Genomic DNA, 20,555 nt, shown 5'->3' on the forward strand with positions numbered 1-20,555 from the left:
GAACTTAACTAGCCGAACAAACTTAACCCACTACGCGGTATGCTGGATGACTTCACAATTTTCGGGGAGACGTTTTTTCCGTAGCTCATTCCCAAAACAACACGTTTAGTGGGGATTCTGCTTCCTTATATTAAATTTCCTATTACTCAGTACAGAAATCGATCGCTTGAACATTAACACTAGGATTATTAAGTGCTGAATAACTACAATATAACCCGGAGTTTCTTTAAAAGCTTCCTTAAATAGCTTTCTGCCACCTCCACAGTTCACCACGCTGTATAATCTCTTCTGGGTCACCGAAATTCCCACATCCCTGATGTTGTGGCATCCATGTTGGTAGTGAAAGGGAACAGCGGATGGTGAATTTTATTTCATGTAATTTGTTGAAAAAAAAATATCATCAGTTAGACTATGATTTTGAGAAAGCACCTTCATGAATCAGTGTTTCGTTGAATGAAATATTTTAAGGCAGCCAAGATTTTAACCAAGAAAATAAAATATCTGAAATGACACAAATAGCTGTAGCCACAGAGGTAAACAGAAAATAACGCTATGTTCGTATTTTCCTATTTATAAATTGCATTTATGTGCGCTATGACTCGAAATAACACTTTGCAAAGAGAGTTATTTTTTTATTTCTATATAAAAAGATAAGAGTAGTCAACGGTTCTTTTTAGAGAAACCTGTAAAACCGCTAAGAATGCCGGGAAGCATTTTCAGCAAAAGGCTCTCCAGTTAATTTCTAAACGAACCGATCTTAAATAGATTTACCTCAGTAACTAAGAATTGCGTACGAAATAGTCAGTGTTACTGTCTATGTTACTGTCTATTAATTTTAACACGCAAGCAAAAGTAAAGAAAAAATAACAACACGTAAGCGGAATTCTTATGTCTTATATATGCATTTATGGACGGATCTATTTATGGATGGACCTCTGATGTGTCAGAACATCGGTTATGTTCTGATTATTAATTAGAGTTCATAACCATGAAAGCAGATGTCCACCTCTTCAACTGTTTGCCTTCGCGTAGTATATACTGTGATTTTTTATGAACACGGGAGCCAAACAATTCGAAGGCGAACCTGCAGCAGCAGCAGCGGGGAAACTCCGCGTGACTCACCGTTCGGCCGTACCGTATATAATGAGGCAGAGCTGCGCGAGGAGATCAACTCGTGCAGAAACTTGCACACAAACACACGGCGAGGAGGAACAGAGCTCAACTTTACTCCTGGAGGACCCTCGATCAAAACAACTACAAGACAACAACATGGGATCGTTTCGGTGTCTCGCGATTGTCGCAGCGCTCTTAGCGCTTGTTTTCGAGTGCGCGCACGGGGCTCCAGCGGGAGCGCGCACCAAGAGACACCTGGACTACAGCGCAGGGAGAACCCTGGCCACGCAGCTCAATGAAAAAGCCAGATACTTATACAGAGAGGTGAGATTATACTGGATGAACCGTTATCTATCTATCTGTTTGTCTGTCTGTCTATCTATATATCTGGCTATGTGTCTGTCTGTCCATATATCTATCTGTCTGTCTGTCAATCTGTCTGTCTGTCTATCTGTCTTTGTGTCTGTCTGTCCATGGTATACTTATAACATACCTGCAAAAGATATGACTTCATTCTTGTTTTCCCCCATTTTCATATTTCTAATAATAATAATAATAATAATAATATATATATATATATATATATATATATATATATATATATATATAATGTATAGACATACATGCAAACATGTTCTTTTTTTACTGTTTTCAGGTTGAGATCCCAAACGAGCTGGCTGTAGTCAGTGACCCTCCACTGATGATCCGTCCTGAGGACAAATGTGATCCTGACAGCCTTCAGAGCAATGCAGAGGTAATTACAGTGGATCCAGCTGGAGTGCTGTAGGAGGTAGTTCAGTAGTGTTGAGTGATGCTGTGTGGTAATGCTAAGAACAGCGGAAATATTTAAAATATGTTAGAAATGATGATATGTCAAAATGTATAAATAGTTAACACCACTTAATCTGAAAATCAACAATGACGTGGAAGTTAAACATGGCTCACACTGTAAAAACGATGACAAAAATGAGTTAATTGGTTACCTTAAAATAGTAAGTTCATTGAGACTCCAGCAGTTAATGAAACCAAGTTAAACCAACACTGTGGAATCTATTTTACCAAACAGCAAAAATGATGAGAATACAAACCATCTTTTTGTCATCCTTGTTTGTATCCATGAAACTGTGGACTGTGTCTATTATAAGGTTTCCCATCAAACAAATCAGTTTCATTCATTCCTTCCATGTACTTTGTTTCTTCCAGCCTTGCCTGTCGAAAGTCATTCTTGCTTTGAAAAACTACAGCAGGATCTTTGGGGACAATGGACTGTTTCGGGAAGAGTACACCAAGTGCAGTAAATGGCGAGCCAGTGCCACTGATGTTTTTAACATAACTACACAACTCCTGCGTGCACTGAAGGTAATCCTATAGTTTTATGAATATCTCAATAATTCTTAAATGTAGATAGATGGGACATGTTAACTTCAGCTAGATGGTGTTCAGTGTTAAACTCATTAAATTCCCAGGCCTGTTGCAACAACACAAACTGGCCGAGTTATTCTTAAAATGTAGAAATGAGGAATGAAAGTTTGGATTTAAGCCACTTTAGGGCTTTATCTTAAAATGTATTATGCAACAAATACTATGCATTTTCAGTGATATGAAAGGAATATGTAAGTTATGTAGTTATGGGAATGAGGATTTAAAGTGTGCCCTCATGTACTGACCTTTAGTGTTTAAGGGGCTAATTGAACTGGCGTTTTTGCAGTTATTGCTGCTTCGGTATTATACTTCTATGTCCATTGTCCCAATAACATAAAACTCTGACTCCACAGGAGCAAGTAGAAGCTCAAGAGCCATTGAAATTGGAGAAGTGGATGAGCGAAGTTTTCCTGTGTCGTGACAGCGTGGACCGACTGTATTCCTTCTCCATCCTAACAGCTCGTATCTTCAACTTTTTGTCTCACCATCACAATAAAGGATGAATAGGAGTAACTGAATACTTACTCTGACCATGTTGGTCAAAATGTATTCTATGTTTTAAATAAAAAAAATGTTCTCATACATTATGATTAGAAATCATGGCTATATTAATAGCTAATCATCAAGATGATGTTCATGTGTTCATGTTTTACGTGATATATGATGTATTTATTATCTTTATTTATTTATTTTAAAGAAACATATTTATTGTTATTTATTAGTCCATGTATGTGACATGTTGAGTTGTAGTATGTGATGTTTTTTTTTTAATTGAACGTTTCTAAATATATTTTTATTCATGATCAATAAACATATGAACAAGCATTCCAGCTCTCTGACATGAGTCGTTGATGCATTGCTGCTGTTTTTCCTTGATTCTAAAGAGAAAGCAGTCATTTCAAAGGAACCCAGATCACACAGTGGTATAGCAATGAGGAAATGACATGGTCAATATGAGCGAATTTCCCAATCTGAAGTCAAGGCCTGTTTGTGAAAAGAGAGGGAAGGTGTGCTTTCCTTAAACATTCCCATTAGTCTGAATCGCTTCCTGATACATTTAAATAAATCAACAAATCAACAAGCAAACAAATTAGTCAAATTCCACAGAATTACACTAAACAAATACCACCCCATAAGGCATGTTAACTCACCAATAGAGGGCAATTTGCTTAGAAAAAAATACTATATTGTTAGTCCTAAAGCTTTTCATTTATAATGCTTTATTGAGAACTAGCAGAGCTAAAGAACCTGAAGGAGAGGAGACAGTCCCGGACACTTTATAAAAATTTCACTCATTGAATTTACACAATCACTGTGTGACTCAACCTTTCTTCCTTTTTCCTCTTTGTGGTGAGGAAATGGAAATGCTACTAACAGGCCTCTTATCTGGAGAGTGATGGAGCATTTTTATAAGACTTTATTCGGACGTGCATTAGGAAAAGAAGTGTATAACGCAAAGGAACTGTGAAAAGAAATTAATAAAATAAACGTTTACCAATGAATAAACCAAAAACAGTCAGACAGTGAGAAATAAAAGGCCTCCCAATCAAAAACACAAGTAGGCGGGTCAAATGAAGGGAGCTGACCAATCATAAATACGTGGAGTGCGAGCCCGACAAGGAAAATCGACCAATCAGGAACGCCGAGGGGCGGGGCCACACGGGGAAATTTGAGATTTCCTGGTTACGGTAAAGTCGTGTTAGATGACAACATTCTTTAGTAAGTAATTCATACAGTTTTACTCGCTTTTACTCTATCGCTTTCAAATGAAATAGCCTTTGCTAGTTTGACGCGTGTTTACAGCACGATGTGAACACGAAGGCCGGTGTAGCAGCTGTTACTGAGAGGTTGAAGCAGTTTGTTCACAAGTTCCCAGCTAGCATTAGCAGACGCCGCTATGCTAACTAGGTTAACTAAGAGTTAGCTAGGTTATGTAGCGTAACAGCCTCCGATAGAAGGACCGGGAACTAATCTAAATATTTAACAATAAAACATGTAATACTTGTAGTTGTTCTAAATACTCAAACTACTTCCCATGTAGCTTCTCTGACTAGCTGTATCTAACGTACTAGTTAGCTAATGAACTCTAAATCAGAGGCGGGTGGTGGTAGGGTTAACCTAGATATTACTCAGCTCCATGTAAGTTATTCAAGTGAATTTGATTCGTTTGTGCTTCCCTGAGTGTCATGATACTTTTACTTATGTGTGTTTGTGAGTAATCCACTTCAATTCAAATCCACTTAAGTTCAATTGCAGTCATTTGCATTTTGTCCATAATTACTTGGGTTTAATTTCTCTCTATGAAGATGCTGACAGCATGCAACTTTGTAAGTGGACACACAGATGACGTTGTAGCATTATTATATATTTTTGGACCAATGGGTTTAAAAAAGAGATGAATAGAGCCTAACAAACTTTCCTTCCTGTGATGACAGGTGCTGGATGTGCTTAGAAGGTCCTTATACGCTTACATTTTTTTTATTTTTGGAAAAGTTTTTACTCTAACTTGAATTTTACTTTTACTTGACTATGTCACAGATGTGTTTTTGCCTGAGGCAGGGTTTAGGCTACTCCAGCTACCTCTGTGACAAAGTGCTCTGTTGTAACTGTAAGTTACTGTAACCTGGGTTCCTGTGGAATAATCCTAGTCTTAATGTAAATTTGCAATTTGCAGTACCAATGGTGAATCACCATTGAAAACTAATTTTAGTTTAATTTTAGGCTTAATCTGAGTCGAAAAACCTTACGTCTAATTAGTTGCTCCTGCTCAGGACTGCCCAGACTTGTTGTCTTGGGGGGTGGGGTGGAGGGTGTTTGTGGTTGGCAAAAAAGCTGAAAAGACAAAACAGAAAAATAGAAGTTAGGTTTCAAATGTTTTGCTACTAATGTTTTAAAAAAAACAATACAATTTCACATGGAAAAATAAAAGTAAAATAATAATGTAATAAATCAGTAATGCGTCATTCCACCAGTAAAAAGAGCCCAAACACTTGGCACTGATAGGACCATGACTAAGGAGACAGGGGCTCTTTTCTGGTGACATGAAACAAGAAATGTAAAACGCAGACAGCTGCGATCTCTGACGTATTGGTTTAGGGGTTTGAGATAAATATGGAAGATCCGATAAGATACTTTCAGCCTGTGTGCATATGTTTCATGTCCCCCCCCCCCCCCCCCCCCCTTGTTTTTCAGCTCTTTCAGGATGAATGTGGGCGTAGCTCACAGCGAAGTGAATCCCAACACTCGGGTGATGAACAGCCGAGGGATCTGGCTGACATACCTGTTGATGACCATCGTGTTGCACGTCGTCTTGCTTAGCATCCCTTTCTTCAGTGTGTCACTAGTATGGACCCTAACAAACGTGATTCACAATCTGGTCAGTCAATGCACTTTTACTTCAAAAGTTTTTTCTTGATGGGGACGTAGTTAACGTGTACAAGGTACCAGGCCAATTTATTAGAAACACTTCATTGGCCAGTTGTTCAGAAACACTTACCATATAGGTCCACTTTGTAGGTTTACAGTTATTATATTATATATTATTTTACATGTGATGTTCTTGTGCATGGACACTAGCAATCTGCCAATGTAAATATTATGATATTATGGAAATATTGCATAATGCTTAATCACAGTTTACAATCTTATTACAACATTGTATTAAGAAAAAAATGTGCATGCATAAGATACATGTAGTGTTCTGAAAGTAATTTAATAGCAATAATGTGTTGGTTATACATTTTGGGGATTTCTGTTTTGAAAAAAAACTTCCCTGATGGCACTTTGTATAACAGCACAGCAGTCTTCATTCATTTCTGGAATCCTGTTTTGTTTTTCTTTGATGAGCAGCCTGTCCTTGGTTTTCCCTAGGTTTTTTTTGGGGTCAGATGCTAGACGTCTGGTACTCTAGACAGCACACAGAGTATGAAAGGACATATTGGTGCTCTGTCCAATAACATACAAAAACAGCTGCACCAGCATCAAATAATCCTTAGGATTACAATGTGACCGTGTAAAGGGAGCTTGTGAAACCAGAACTACTCTGCATATCTAAAAAAACATCTCTGGTGAAACTGCAGCGTCTTTGATTAAAACGCATTAACAATAACTTTATTTAATTTGTTGACCCTTTGCCTTAATTACAGCTTTCATTCATTTTCACACTTGCTTATAGTTTTTCATAGAAATCTGCAAGCATATGTTTCGCCACCTCCAGAGTTTAGTCTTAGATGTTTCTTGGATTTTCTGCTTCTCACAATCCAAGATATACCCATTAGAGATTTAACCTCCACATGTCCAGTGTTGGTATTCTGGGGGTAATTTTCTTTTCACAGTAAGGTTTTCTTGACAGCTACACATCCTTTCAGACTCATAGCACTGAGTTGTCTTCTCACAGTTGTCTTCTCGATCTGCAGCGAGACTGGAGCTTGATTTTTCTCATCTCTCTCAAATATGAAAGTGCTGTTTATCTTATAGGGACAGTTTTGGTGGTTTAGCAGGTGCATGGTTGTTAGTCCCATTATCTCTGTAGCTTTTAATAATTTTTTTTTAACTCTGCTTTTGGAAATTTCTGTTTTTCACTTATTTTCATTAACTGTTCCCTTTCCTTATTTAAGTGGATTATTTTAGATCTAATCTCTCTCTGACAGTATTTTATAACCTTAAGTGCATATTAGATAGTAATGTACAGTAGTGCTGATTAATAAATCAACTCTTAAAACATTTAATCAAATGACTTTGATTGAAACTCTTTTCTGACTTTTTCTTTTCTAGGCAATGTATGTGTTCCTTCACACAGTGAAGGGTACTCCATTTGAGACGCCTGACCAGGGTAAAGCCCGTTTGCTTACTCACTGGGAACAAATGGACTATGGCATCCAGTTCACATCATCAAGAAAATTCCTCACCATTTCACCCATAGTGCTGTGAGTTAAACGTTGCCATGGTTGTTTTCTTTTTCTTTGTTGCTGTTATTTTTGTTGTTGTTTTTACTCATCAAAATTATGAAATTAAAAAGCACTGGCATCTGTCTTAATAGAAGCTTTTTGACAAGACAAGGCCTATAATCAGATTGGTCCTCCTGACTCTGATACTTAAATCTTTGTTTAACCGCTCCAGTATTCTAGTGTAGAAATCACTATCTGGTTATTTGTTATCATCACAGTGAGACTGAAAAAATATCTAGACCAAAAAATACATTAAAATGTGGCTGGTTTACTTGTATGTTTTTATATAATACTATGTTACGAGTGCTTGAATGTTAGTGCGTTGCCAAGGGTGTGTTGTTAAGGGCATAAAAATATATTTCCCTCACAAATAGCATGTTGACACATTGTTGAGGAGAACACAAGAAGAACCTAAGTAGTCCTTATCAGCATCCAGGGCTGTACAAGTTAGCTGTAGTTTTATCTCATTACCTCGCCTGAGGCACCCTCTGTTACTCCCAGGATATGAACATCCAGGCTGTTTTGAAACATGAAAGCAGCACTAGTGCTGTCACCTAAAAATGTAAGCTTACAGCTTTAATGTCAGTAGTTTCAGCCAAAGTCTTTTATATATAAAATGAGTTGGATTGCACACCACTAGTGTTGGGAGCTGGGAGATGCGTGATTTGATAAACTTTGATGTGAAGTTGTCATTCCAAAGATCAAATATACTGGGTATTTTTTCCCAGGTATTCTAGCTGTAGAAGCAGGACCGTCATCATACTTACTTCATGCATTTCTAAAGAACTTAGTCTTTCTATTGGTTTGTCATTTATTAGGTTTTCTTTTTTTTATCTTGTCATAAAAACATAAATGGCAGCAAAAAAAGTATTTATTTATTTAATTGATTTCACTTTACTTGATGTTTGTGTTTAGGTGCATGAAATATGCAAAATAAAAAAAGGTTCATATTTATTATCCTCAGTGTAACAGACCCAAACTAGAACATTTCTTGTGTATGTACAGCAACCAGACAAAGTTGAATTACCAAGTGTAGAGCTTGTTTTAGACAGCAGTGGTTTGTCTGTGATAACTCCCCTTGAACACCTCTCTTTGAGACCCATGAGCATGTGATGTTTGCAGCTCCTTAGCTGGGATCCTCAACTCAGCATTGAAGAGATGGTCACCAAAATTTGTGTTTTTATCCATTAAAAAACAGTTATTTTATTTGGAGAGCAGGTCAGAGCTGTCAGAATTGATGGGAGCACTTGACTCCAGATGCCCTGTATTCAATCCATCATTATCATGTATTTTGTTACATCAGTAGATTGTTTAAACCATTTGCTCATTTTAGATACAGTAAATCATTGCGCATTCTTCGTGTTAATAAAAAAGAAAGAGCCTTTTATGAATGAAGATAACAGCTTTGTTAAACCTTTTAGAAGGCATTCATGTAGAAGTTTAGGTAGTTCCCAGATACTATGATCGTTTTTTCATGCAAATGTGCACGCAGTAAACACAGGACACAGCTTTGCCTTGCCACACTGGTTATAATAAACCAGTTCATTTAAAATAAAACTAGTCCAAATGTCGATATGGTGGATACTAAAAAAATATGTTTCCCAGCAATAATAAAAAATGAATTGTTATTTACTACACAGCACTAACTGCGTTTCATAAAACACATGGGTCTGAGGAGTATATTGCACCATTATTGTTAAGGCTTTACTTGGGGTGATGTTTAATTTGAATTTATAAAAAAAAAAAAAAGTTCTATCTTCCTGTAAATTCAACATTTATTCTCTTCTAGGTACATTCTGGCCAGCTTTTACACCAAATATGATGCCACCCACTTTCTAATCAACACTGGCTCCCTACTCAGTGTCCTCCTTCCAAAGCTGCCTCAGTTCCATGGAGTACGTCTGTTTGGGATCAATAAATACTGAGGCGACTCTCAAAAAAGGCTTGAGGAGATAAAGGAAGCAGTAGAGGAGAATGTAGTTCATTGGTTTGTCCTCTAACTTAATACCTTTTCTTGTACCAAGCTGGATCTCAACCTAGTTCACCCTAGAACTGAGATTGTACACTGTTTCAAAAAGGATTTGTGGTAGTGTTTTTTCTTTTTCTTTTCATTCCATACTATGAATTCATTCCAAATGCAGGTTAAATGAATGAGTTTTAACAGATCTCACTGCAGGCAGTGCGCCCTTTTATAATATCAAGCAATACATTATATATTCCTGATTCCAGCACTTCAGAGTTCCCAAAAGATGCCTGGATCTGGTGTAGTGCTGAATTGCTTGACCTTCAGTAGAAGAAGAAAGCTAGCTTGATTTTGATAAATATTCTCTCCCAATCAAAAGACCTGCTCACACCTAATCAAATGATCAACAATTAAATGATCACAAAATGTTAATCAATGACACCAAATTTTTATTCATTGTTTCCACTGTATCCGTTTAAACTGTCACTCCTGGGAACCTTTAGACTCATGCTGATATTTCAGTCTAAAGTGTCTTGGACCCTGTGCTATATGCAGCTTTTAAAATATTATTTATAAATTATTGCAATGTTCAGCCTTTGAAAAACATGGATTTGTGGTGCGTACGTGTTACTGGAACAGTTTGTGGATTACTTTTTACATTCAAATCATGGTAGAACTAAGAAGGTTAGAGTTAAGTGTTCAAAGCATAAGACTGTTTTGTAAGACTGTTTTGTGGATATTGGTCATTTCCATGTTTTTTTCAGCTGTATTACTGCCACATGTGACTCCTTTGTTATAGGAATGAACAAAATATGATCTGATGTCAGCTTTTCTCTAAACCATGTAATATTCAGCTTTATTTCTTTTTACAAAACGTGCTGTCTTGCATGTATTCCAGTTTTTGGATATAATAAAACGTGCCGTTTTGAATTTGGTGCCATACATGCTAGGTTATGTATTTTCACACACAAAAATGTACTTCAGAATATTGATAGGTTAAACCCCACATCAGTTTAGGGATATTATTGGTTTTTGGGTGGGGATTTATATACTGTACATATTGTCCATTATAGGTCCTTTTAAATGTTGTCATTACTTATGTTAGTACTTGTGTATCTACTGTAAAGAAAGTTAAGAATGAGACTTCCTTTGGAAAAACCAGGGCCATTTAATATCCAATAAAAACTTGAACTTCTGACCACTTGTAAAGCTGGTTAATGGAATGGTTTACTGTGCCTAGTAATTTAGAGCATGCACAGACTGATCAGTGGTCTGACTGCAAATGCTAATAACACTAATGTTTTGTAGCAGGGCTGGCCAAAGTTGGCCTGTGAGGTGAAATATAGTGCAATGTATGCATACTGAAATATAGTGCAATGTTATAAAATACATTTTTGAAACTTATTTGTATATTGATTTGCCTTTTTGGCCCTCCACACAAAGTCAGAACAGGTTTCTTGGGAACGAAGAACCTCTATACACTGATCAAGAATAACATTATGACCACCTCTTTGTTTCTACGCTCATTTTCCATTTTATCAGCTCCACTTACTGTATAGGTGCACTTTGTAGTTCTACAATTACAGACTGTAGTCCATCTGTTTCTCTGCATACTTTATTAGCCCCTTTTACCCTTTTTCAGTGGTCAGGATCCCCATGGACCCTCACAGAGCAGGTACTATTTGGGTATTGGATCATTCTCAGCCCTGCAGCAACACTGATGTGGTGGTGTGTTAGTGTGTGTTGCACTGGTATGAGTGGATCTCTGGGAGCAACATTGGCAAAAGATCCACATTAGGAGCATCTCAGCATGTGTTTTCATAGTTGAGCAGCTACACACAGGCTTATGATCGAAATGCACAATGGCAAGCTTTGGGGGGTAGTGGTGTAAAGCACAATGCCACTGGACTCTGGAGCAGTGGAAACATATCCAGTGGAGTGACGAATCACACTTCTCTATCTGGCAGTCCGATGTTTAAGTCTGGGTTTGGCGAATGCCAGGAGAACATTACCTGCCTGACGGCATTGTGCCAAGTGTAAAGTTTGATGGAGGAGGGTTAATGCTATGGGGTTGTTTTTCAAGGTATGGCCTAGACCTCTTAGTTCCAGTGTATAGAAATCTTAATGATTCTACATACCAAGACATTCTGGACAATTTTACACTTCACACTTTGTTGGAACTTTGTTTGGAGAAGGTCCTTTTCTTGTTCCAGCATGACTGCCCCAGTGTAAAAAGCAAGGCCTATAAAGACAGCTGGGTGAGTTTGGTGAGGAAGAACTTGACTGGCCTGCACAGAGCCCTGACTTCAACCCTATCAAACAGCTTTAGGATGAACTAGAACAGAGATTGTGAGCCAGGCCCTCTCTTCCAACATCAGTGTCTGACCTCACAAATGGATATTAAATGGATCCATAAATGGATAAATGAGCAAAAGTTCTGACACACTCCAAAATCTTATAGAAAGCTTCCCAGAAGAGTGAAAGCTGTTATAGTTGCAAAGGACGGACCAACTTCATATTAACACCTAAGGTTTTAGAACAGGATGTCATGAAAGCTTTTGTGGGTGTAATGTGTACATATACTGTATATTGCTGTTGTCAGAAAAAACAGTTTCAGTTTTTGACCATTTAAAATGTCTGTTTTGTATTTTACATTGTGTGTAAATTGATGAATGGACCAAAAGAAATGGTCCAAAATGACTTGGAACAACATCTGGTTCCATTGACTTCCTTTAAAAGTAAAGTAGGATCTTTTCCTTCTCCTGTAAATTTACCATGTTGGAGATACAAAGGTATTGTTTGAAAACAGCGATTTTAATTCTATCTATTTTATATCTTTATTTTTTATATATATAAATGAAAAATGGCATGTTTATATTTTACGGTTTTAAGGACAGACTGTAAACAATTGACGGGCTGTATGAAGCTGTCTCGGCAGTTGGAGACCCCTGCTTTTGAGGAACCATCTGATGTTTTTTTAGAAAATGGGCATTTTGCTTAATTTCCACATTTTATGTTTTGGTTCTTTCACACGGTAACGAATTCTTCTAGGAATATCAGCCTTATCACATTTCCACCTCTTCCTTTCTAATGAAGTCCCTGTACACGCAGACAGTGCTGCGCTGTGCAGTAATAAAACCAAACTTCTTTTCCCCTGAGTGTGTACAGTCAGCAGACTCAGTTCCCCTTCAAACAGTCCTGTCTGGCCCACCACCTCGAACCCAACACCTCTATTCAAATGCTGTGGGGAAGGTGACCTTCAGCCGTCCGACCGAGTTCTTCTGCTCGTTGCCTGTTGTTCAGGAATGGTGGGAAAACAGAAATGTGCCACACTGAGTCTTTTGTGCTCCGCTGAGTGTCCCCAGAGTGAATACCACTCTGCTTTTGGTTTTGCTTTCCTCCCAGCTGAGATTCAAACCTGGCAGCAGCTGATGAAACTCACTTCCTTGTGATCATCACTGTCAGCTCAGCACATGATGCAAATTTTGTTTGCATTGCTGTCATCTGCTGTCCCATGCTGACTGGCAGGATTCTTCAGTAGCCCGGTGGACTGAGATTTGCATGTAGTTCCCTGATGAATATACTGCACTTCACACACTAGGCAAATCCGGGAGGCAGGAGGTGGACTCATTTTCCTCTCGTCATGTTCTTCCCTGATAAACTCGCATGGCCCAGCTGCACTTTGGGAGACATGCAAGCCATAGCCAGCATCAGTGGAGGGAGGAGGGGGGATTCCCCTACAACTATCAGTGAAGGTGAGCATCGGGCTAGCCCCTGCGTAGGCAGCATGTAAAACGCCTGGTTTTCCCCTAGGACACACAGGTGGGCCTACACAGGTAATCCAGGAGCGTATCTGTGCTCCCCCACACAAGTAACACAGAACTGAGCCCTGTGTATGTGGTGGGCACATGTTGGGTTTCCTCCTGCCTACGCCCCCTCGCTATTTTAATGTGGAGGTTTCCTCTGGGATCACTGTTGGCAGAGAGGATTCCCTTGTCACGAACCACTCGGAATTTGTAGCTGCAGCAAATACTTAAAATAATATTCCAGCATTTTTAACATAATCTCCATCTGTAGCATATGGCCAATTACCCAGTGACACTTTGTATTTGGTAAAATAGCCGTTGGCCTGTTGACCACCTAGCATAGCTGATCCTCAGTAAAACCAGTTGTGTCATTCAGGGTGAATGGCTAAACTGCCACAGAAATCATGGTGGTCTAAGCTGTTTTTGTCAGCAGGGCACTTAAGCATCTGCCCACTGGCGTTTATAAGAGTGCTTAAAGTCACGATTTTTCTGTTCTGTTCAAAGAAATGATTGTTTATCATAAATAACCACATGCTGAAGAAACAGCAGATAGAGTTTAGGCTGGAAAAATGATGGCGTACTCCTTTAAGTTTAGAACCTCTTAGTTGCCTGAATGAAGACCTATATAACAATATAGCACACTTTCCTCTCAGTTGGCCAAATTGCTGTTTGTAGGTACAGCATGTCAGAAATAATTAAATAAATAAATAATTAATTAAATTAATATATTAGCAAATGAATCCACAGAGAACTGCACCATTCATTTGTAAACAGAAGAAAATGCCATTACTATCACAATGCCCACATAGTTCTACTGTTAAATGTAGTTTAACTTGAAATTAAATTTAAATTTACTTGAGATTAAATTGAAAACTAAAATGCTTACTAAACAGTATGGATTTACACTACTACTACTACTACTAATAATAATAAATTACAATGTATATAGTGGTAGTAGTAGTAGTGACAGAACTGCTAATAAATATTCACTAATAATAATAATAATAATAATAATAATAAATAATGTTTAGTGGTTGTAGTAGTGGTGACAGATTTGCTAACAGGCATTCACTAAAGATGCATTTAAATAAGTGCATATCATCGCTGTCCAAAGTAAACGCATCCATCCATCCATCCATCCATCCATCCATTATCTTCCGCTTCTCCAGGGTTCGGGTCACGGGGGCAGCATCCTAAGCAATGAGGCCCAGACTTCCCTTTCCCCAGCCACTTCCACTAGCTCTCCAAGGGGGATTCCGAGGCGCTCCCAGGCCAGCTGGGTGATATAGTCACGTCAGCGTGTCCCTGGTCTTCCCCAGGGTCTCCTCCCAGGTGGACTTGCCTGTGACACCTCCAGAGGGAGGCGTCCAGGAGGCATCCTAACCAGATGCCCAAACCACCTTGCCTTATGGCTCAGCTCTTTCTTTACCACAACAGACCGGTAAAGAGCCCGCATCACTGCTGATGAGAGCCCGCATCCCAGCACCAATCCGCCTATCAATCTCCCTCTCCCTTGTACCATCACTCATGAACAAGACCCTGAGATACTTGAACTCCTCCTCTTGAGGCAAGAGCCTATCCCTGACCCACAGAGGGCTATCCACCCTTTTCCGCCTGAGAACCATGGTCTTGGATTTAGAGGTGCTGATTCTCATCCCGGCCGCTTCACACTCGGCTGTAAACCGATCCAGCGAAAGCTGAAGTTCGCGGCCTGATGTCCCCAATAGGACCACATTATCTGCAAACAGCAGCGATGTGACCCTGAGGTCACCAAACCGGACACCCTCCATCCCCTGACTGCGCCTAGAAATTCTATCCATAAAAATTATGAATAGAATCGGTGACAAAGGGCAGCTCTGACGGAGTCCAACTCTCACTGGGAACGAGTCTGACTTACTGCCGGCTATGCGAACCAAAATCTGGCTTTGTTTGTACAGGGCCTGAATGGCTCGTAGCAAAGAGCCATGTACCCCGTACTCCCGAAGCACCTCCCACAGAATACCCTGGGGAACACAGTCGAATGCCTTCTCCAGATCCACAAAGCACATGTGGACTGGTTAGGCAAACTCCCATGAACCGTCCAGAATCCTGGAGAGGGTGAGGAGTTGGTCCAGTGTTCCACGACCAGGGCGGAACCCGCACTGCTCACCAGGGAGTCTGAGGAGTGTGATTCCCCTGTAGTTGGAACACACCCTCTGGTCCCCTTTTTTAAAAAGAGGCAACCCCACCCCAGTCTGCCAATCCAGTGGCACCGCCCCTGATGTCCATGCAATGTTGAAAAGGCGTGTCAGCAAAGACAGCCCCACAACATCCAGAGCCTTGAGGAACTCAGGGCAGATCTCATCCACCCCTGGAGCCTTGCCACCAAGGTGCTTCTTAACTACCAATTAACATTTCCGGGCACCATGAGTAAATGCCCGGCCACCAGACGCTCGCTGGCGAGCCCCTCCCCCAGGCCTGACTCCAGGGTGGGGCCCTGGTAACCCTGTTCCGGGCAAGATACACAAGTCCTGTTTTTGTCTTTTCATAGGGGTTATTATGGATCACACTTTGTCTGACCTGTCACCTAGGACCAGTTTGCCATGGGAGACCCTACCAGGAGCTTTTGCTCCAGACAACATAGCTCCTAGGATCATTCAAGCATGCAAACCCCTCCACCACGATAAGGTGGTGATCCATGGAGAGGCCAAAGTAAACCATGCATATCTATTTTAGTTGATTTTTATTTTTCTACATCATTTCAACACACCAACTGTCCTTTGAATTGTGTGAAAATTTCATGATGAATGGACCAATAAAAATGCTCTAAAACCCCTTGGAATAAAATGTCTTTACAATGACTTACATTGAAAGGTAAGAGTGTTTTTGCTCTCTCCTGTATTTACTATTTTGGGGATACTTGTTTTTCCTTTGGACAGTATATGCAGTTTAAATTAAAAAAAAGTAAACCTTCTACCCTTTTTTTCAATGAGCCCATCTGTGATTCGAAATTGCGACCCCTACTCAATTCAGAAGGGACACTTCTAAGTGAACAAAGTGTTCAGTCAGTCATATTTACTCTACCTTCTCAGTGCTTGAGTGTTTTTGGGAACCTGACCCAAGACATGTTTCATCAACAAAATAAACAGCTGCTGATGCAAGGACGTACTGTGTATGTCAAAACGCAGTAAAACCGTCTTACGTCCTGAGCTGATTTCCTGCACATGAACTAAGCCTAATTACGAACTATATTGAAATGCCAGTGGTGATTCACCACTGACAAGCCCTTATAGTCTTTATAGGATTTTAAAACAAACCAACTCTTCATTCAAGGTACAATGCTTTCACTTAGGGACAGTAAAAAAGGATGAGCGATGACTGGTTTGATGACGCAGTGAAGATGGGAACAAAAGAAAATCAAAGACAGGAACTGCTTTCAACAACAGCCTGATGATGTTCAGTATATTACAGACGAAACCTGTGATATACTCAGAACAGCGTGACGTAATTTAGACCCATTATAGAGCCTGAAGGCAACAAGACGTGTAAGGCGTGCAGTAGCAGGTAGCTGATTGGATTGCAGCCCATTGTGACATTATTGTATATCACACATTTATTTTTATGAATTGTTTGAGTTTGTCTTCTTAGTCCCCTTGGAATTATAAGGGTTGGAATTATAAGGTTCAATTTAACCTTTTTTTCTAAATTAAGTTATTCACAATATATCAACATTATATGAGGTGTTTTTGTATAAGTTGTATGAGTGTTTGGACTCTTTATCTAGAAAACAAAAAGGTTATATCTCCAAAGTCGTACTGTAATGTAGTTCTGTTTTGGAGCCAATCAGCATTTCGAATACATGCAAGAGGACCAAGAGGATTTAGAAGTTTGTGAAACATGACAACATGTTGTTGAAACATCGCCTGTCTTCTTGCAGTATTTTTTGTCTTTTAAATCTTAAATTTTGCAAATATTAACCCTTAAAGGCAATTAAATAGTAAATTCGTCCATCTTTTCTTTTACTTCTTTCTCCCAAAATAAGACATTTTGGTGCATTAGAGTCACATTTCTTATGCAAAACAAAACCTCATACTGCCTTTAGACTGACCTGCTAAACTTACTTGCTGGGACAGTTTATTACAGTAGCTGACTGCTGTCTAAACTAAAGGAAACTTAACCTAATGATTACTACCTGAAATTGACCTCTTAACTGGACAAAATATTTAGCACTGACCTTTATATTTATTCTGTCATGCTTTTTTGAAAATGAAAGACTATTTGTCCTGAAACATAAAATGTCATAGAAAGCATTAAATTTGTTCTGATATATAGACACTTTTTCCTTTACGACAAATTATGAGTAAATGGTTTGTGTTGCTTGAAAAGCATTGCTTTTCACCTTATGTTTTGCCAGATAAAAGTCCAATTAGAATGTGAGTTCTTAATCTTAGAAAGTCCTGTCAGCATTTGACCTGTTCAAAAAAACAAATTTACAAATCTAACAGCACTGTAAAACTGTACATTCGATTAATTTAGGGTGTCTGTCATTTTCATAAACGAAGAGACTTGTTCCATGTATCGGTTTGAATTGCAAAATCTTTGATTTGCTCAGAACACACATAGCATCTTAAAATTCCAATGGGACGAATTACTGTGCTCCTAGTTTTTAATAACCTTTCTTATATTGTAGCTCTGCACTTTTGTTGGTGTGATTTGTCCCCTGAAATTTGCTCACAAGCCATAAAATACATAGATATATACTGCACATCATTAAAACAGCCACGTCTCAAAGCCAAGGACGCAGACAAGGAATGCTGCATTTCGTGGCTGTTATGTCACTAAAGGCTGTTCCATTTTTTAGGATCTTCCTAGTGCAGCCAAAAAACAGAAATGCACCCTTCAGTCCTCAAAACTATTTGAAAAAGAACTGCGAGTGGCCAGATGCTGCTAGTTTGTAATGAAATGTAAATTTTAACTTTGTTTCAAACATTAAGATTTAAACATTCAGCACTGCTTAGATTAGTAAGCAGTGGTATTAGTAGTAATTAGTAGTATTAGTACTGTGCTAGGCTGCTTAGACTTTCTTGAATATACATGAGTGAGCACTTAAGATGAGCTAGCCAGGTCTCTCTTATTACAGCCGCAGTCTTCACTTCGAAACACATCTAATATTTTCAAATACCAAGATGTAGTTTTTGCCATACTGCCCACCTTTGGTTTGCACCTAACAGTCATGTCACACTTAAAAAATACTTAGGGGTATTTCGCTGCCACCTAGTGTCAGTGAAAACGTACACAGTTCAACCTTAACAGCAGAAGAGCTGGGATTAAGTGTTGGGTTCAGTCTGTAAGTACGGGAAAATAAGTGTGCCCATGAGTATTTTTATTTTCATTTATAAAAAAATAAAGTTGTGCCATACTTTTTTAAATTCTAAATTGTAAATAAAGGTTCTCAAATTATCTACCTTAAAAAACCTACACAAACAACAACAAAACAAGCATGTACCCGGATTCTAGCATGAAACAACACAAAGGAAGAGTAACATTACATTTAAAAAAAAAAAAAAAAAAAAAAAAAAAAGGTAAATGTCTGTGCTGTAAACACCGCAACGGGACCAACATGCAAACGCCTCCAAATAAAACCGAGTTTCATGAGCCTCTTCAGCCCTAAGGATGATTTGAGAGGTTTCTGCCAATGCAAATATCTTCACACTATCTAAAGACCGTTGTTAGAACAAAGAAGAAACACAGGCCAACTTCTTTAATGAAATAAAGCAAAAATAAGTAAAAAAAGAAATACACTGACCACCTGTTTCTGGTGAGAACAGTGCTTTGGAGTCTCTGTGCTGTTCTGCACACATTTTTGTACGGTCATGTCCTTGACCTAAAGTATGGCTTTGTTTCACTCACATGCTGTCATCACATTCATGAGTTGTCTTCACATTTCTGATCACTGGTCAAGTCAGATCTGCTTATATGCTTTTTTTTCCATGTATGTTACTGTTCCGCAGTGAGCTGATGTTTGGTTTCTCGTCATCCTCCTCTGTCTCCCATCCTTCTTCCTCATCCTCCTCATCGGTGGCAAACAGGTCATCTTCGAAGAATGATCCCCCTAAACCGTACTCCTGTGCATGGACTGATACTTCATTGGACATCAGATGAGGGGAGCCTTCTACGAAGTCGGCAAACCTGAGCACAGTATTAGAGTAAATACAAGCAAAGATACATTTAGAAAATGGACAATTCTAGTTCTAAAACCTGATTAGCTGAGCTTAGTTCTAAATTGTTTTCTGTCTCAACTTGTCTCAACTTTGTTTCCTTTCATATTAGGTACTGGCCAGTATTGATAGATATTGCAGCAAACAGTGCACATTGAAGTAAAACCAATCCACTTCAGGCAAGAAATTATAGGTTTCCAATCAATGCTACAGTAAAATTAATTCCTTTTTAGTCTGTGCATTATATGACATACAAATAATACAGGTATATCATCCAGTAAGACTGATCTGAGGAATTGGCAACCAATTACTTTTGTACACATTCTTCTAGTCAGGGTCGCGGGGGGTGCTAAAGCCTATCCCAGCAGTCTTCGGGCAGAAGGCCGAAAATGGATGGATGGATGGACATTCTTCTAGTAGCAAGTTGCTTAGAGTAAGTGGTGGAAAAAAAACAGGCAGCACATCAGCTGCTCGCTCACAATTTACATGCCATTCGTTTAATCGCATTACTGATATTACAAGTGTCTTCTACTCACACAAAAAAGTGGCCACTCATGGCAGAAAGGGAGGAGCCAACAGTGAGGAGCAGATTATTCAAATGGAATGCACTCGCCCTCGGCAGATTAGCCTCAGTGAGCTAATAAGCTAGCCATGCAAACTGTGCAAGGTGTAGACTTGTTTATTCACAGTTCATGGAAAAGCCAAGCACAGCTAATTTCCTCAAACAGAAAAGATGTCTGTTTACTTTTCTGATAATTACATCACTACATAAGTCATAAAAGCTCAGACAAGCTTAATAGTTGGTTATTTGTGATGCCATATACTCTATTAAAAGATATATGTACATTTTCTTTCATATTTATATGGTCATAGATGTCTGGGTTTGGTTTAGTAGCTCACTCTGGCCTGCTCTAAATGTTTTGGTTGTACTGGCTGTCTGCCCCAAACACCATGAAAAGAAAAAAAAAAAAAAACACTCTGCCTGCATGATCAATTTATTTTTTAGAAATTCTGTATTTTATATTTGAGAAAACAGAATAGTGGAATAGTGGAAATTACTAAAATTGAATTCCATGTTTTTCCATACAGCATAAGAACCTTGTTTTGC

The 20,555-nt window shown here is 38.9% G+C and overlaps 3 protein-coding genes across 3 annotated transcripts in view; 2 read left to right on the top strand and 1 right to left on the bottom strand.

The window, feature by feature from the left end:
- The first annotated feature begins 1,143 nt into the window (after positions 1-1,143).
- LOC108432174 lies at positions 1,144-3,038 on the top strand. Its single transcript, XM_017705840.1, has 4 exons — positions 1,144-1,437; positions 1,769-1,867; positions 2,317-2,472; positions 2,889-3,038. The coding sequence occupies exons 1-4, from the start codon at positions 1,144-1,146 to the stop codon at positions 3,036-3,038; spliced, it is 699 nt and encodes a 232-aa protein (XP_017561329.1).
- Positions 3,039-4,173: 1,135 nt separating this feature from the next.
- Positions 4,174-10,643, top strand: ormdl2 (ORMDL sphingolipid biosynthesis regulator 2). Its single transcript, XM_017707130.2, has 4 exons — positions 4,174-4,254; positions 5,728-5,911; positions 7,309-7,460; positions 9,271-10,643. The coding sequence occupies exons 2-4, from the start codon at positions 5,738-5,740 to the stop codon at positions 9,404-9,406; spliced, it is 462 nt and encodes a 153-aa protein (XP_017562619.1). The 5' UTR covers positions 4,174-4,254; positions 5,728-5,737; the 3' UTR covers positions 9,407-10,643.
- Positions 10,644-18,975: 8,332 nt separating this feature from the next.
- The window catches only part of nemp1 (nuclear envelope integral membrane protein 1), an 8,523-nt gene continuing 6,943 nt past the window's right edge, over positions 18,976-20,555 (bottom strand). The window contains exon 9 of the mRNA XM_017706109.1: positions 18,976-19,418. Coding sequence (XP_017561598.1) covers positions 19,202-19,418 — 217 coding nt within the window. The 3' untranslated portion in view covers positions 18,976-19,201. The remainder of the gene's footprint in view (positions 19,419-20,555) is intronic.

This window comes from Pygocentrus nattereri, chromosome 9 (assembly GCF_015220715.1).
Source record: "Pygocentrus nattereri isolate fPygNat1 chromosome 9, fPygNat1.pri, whole genome shotgun sequence".
Classification (NCBI taxonomy): Eukaryota; Metazoa; Chordata; class Actinopteri; order Characiformes; family Serrasalmidae; genus Pygocentrus; species Pygocentrus nattereri.

Bases quoted from the DNA above. Each gene is read 5' to 3' on its own strand.
- LOC108432174 (XM_017705840.1), top strand. From the start codon at position 1,144: ATGAGGCAGAGCTGCGCGAGGAGATCAACTCGTGCAGAAACTTGCACA. The intron at 1,868-2,316 runs GTAATTACAGTG...TGTTTCTTCCAG, and splicing joins GCCTTCAGAGCAATGCAGAG to CCTTGCCTGTCGAAAGTCAT. The intron at 2,473-2,888 runs GTAATCCTATAG...CTGACTCCACAG, and splicing joins AACTCCTGCGTGCACTGAAG to GAGCAAGTAGAAGCTCAAGA.
- ormdl2 (XM_017707130.2), top strand. From the start codon at position 5,738: ATGAATGTGGGCGTAGCTCACAGCGAAGTGAATCCCAACACTCGGGTG. The intron at 5,912-7,308 runs GTCAGTCAATGC...TTTCTTTTCTAG, and splicing joins CAAACGTGATTCACAATCTG to GCAATGTATGTGTTCCTTCA. The intron at 7,461-9,270 runs GTGAGTTAAACG...ATTCTCTTCTAG, and splicing joins ACCATTTCACCCATAGTGCT to GTACATTCTGGCCAGCTTTT.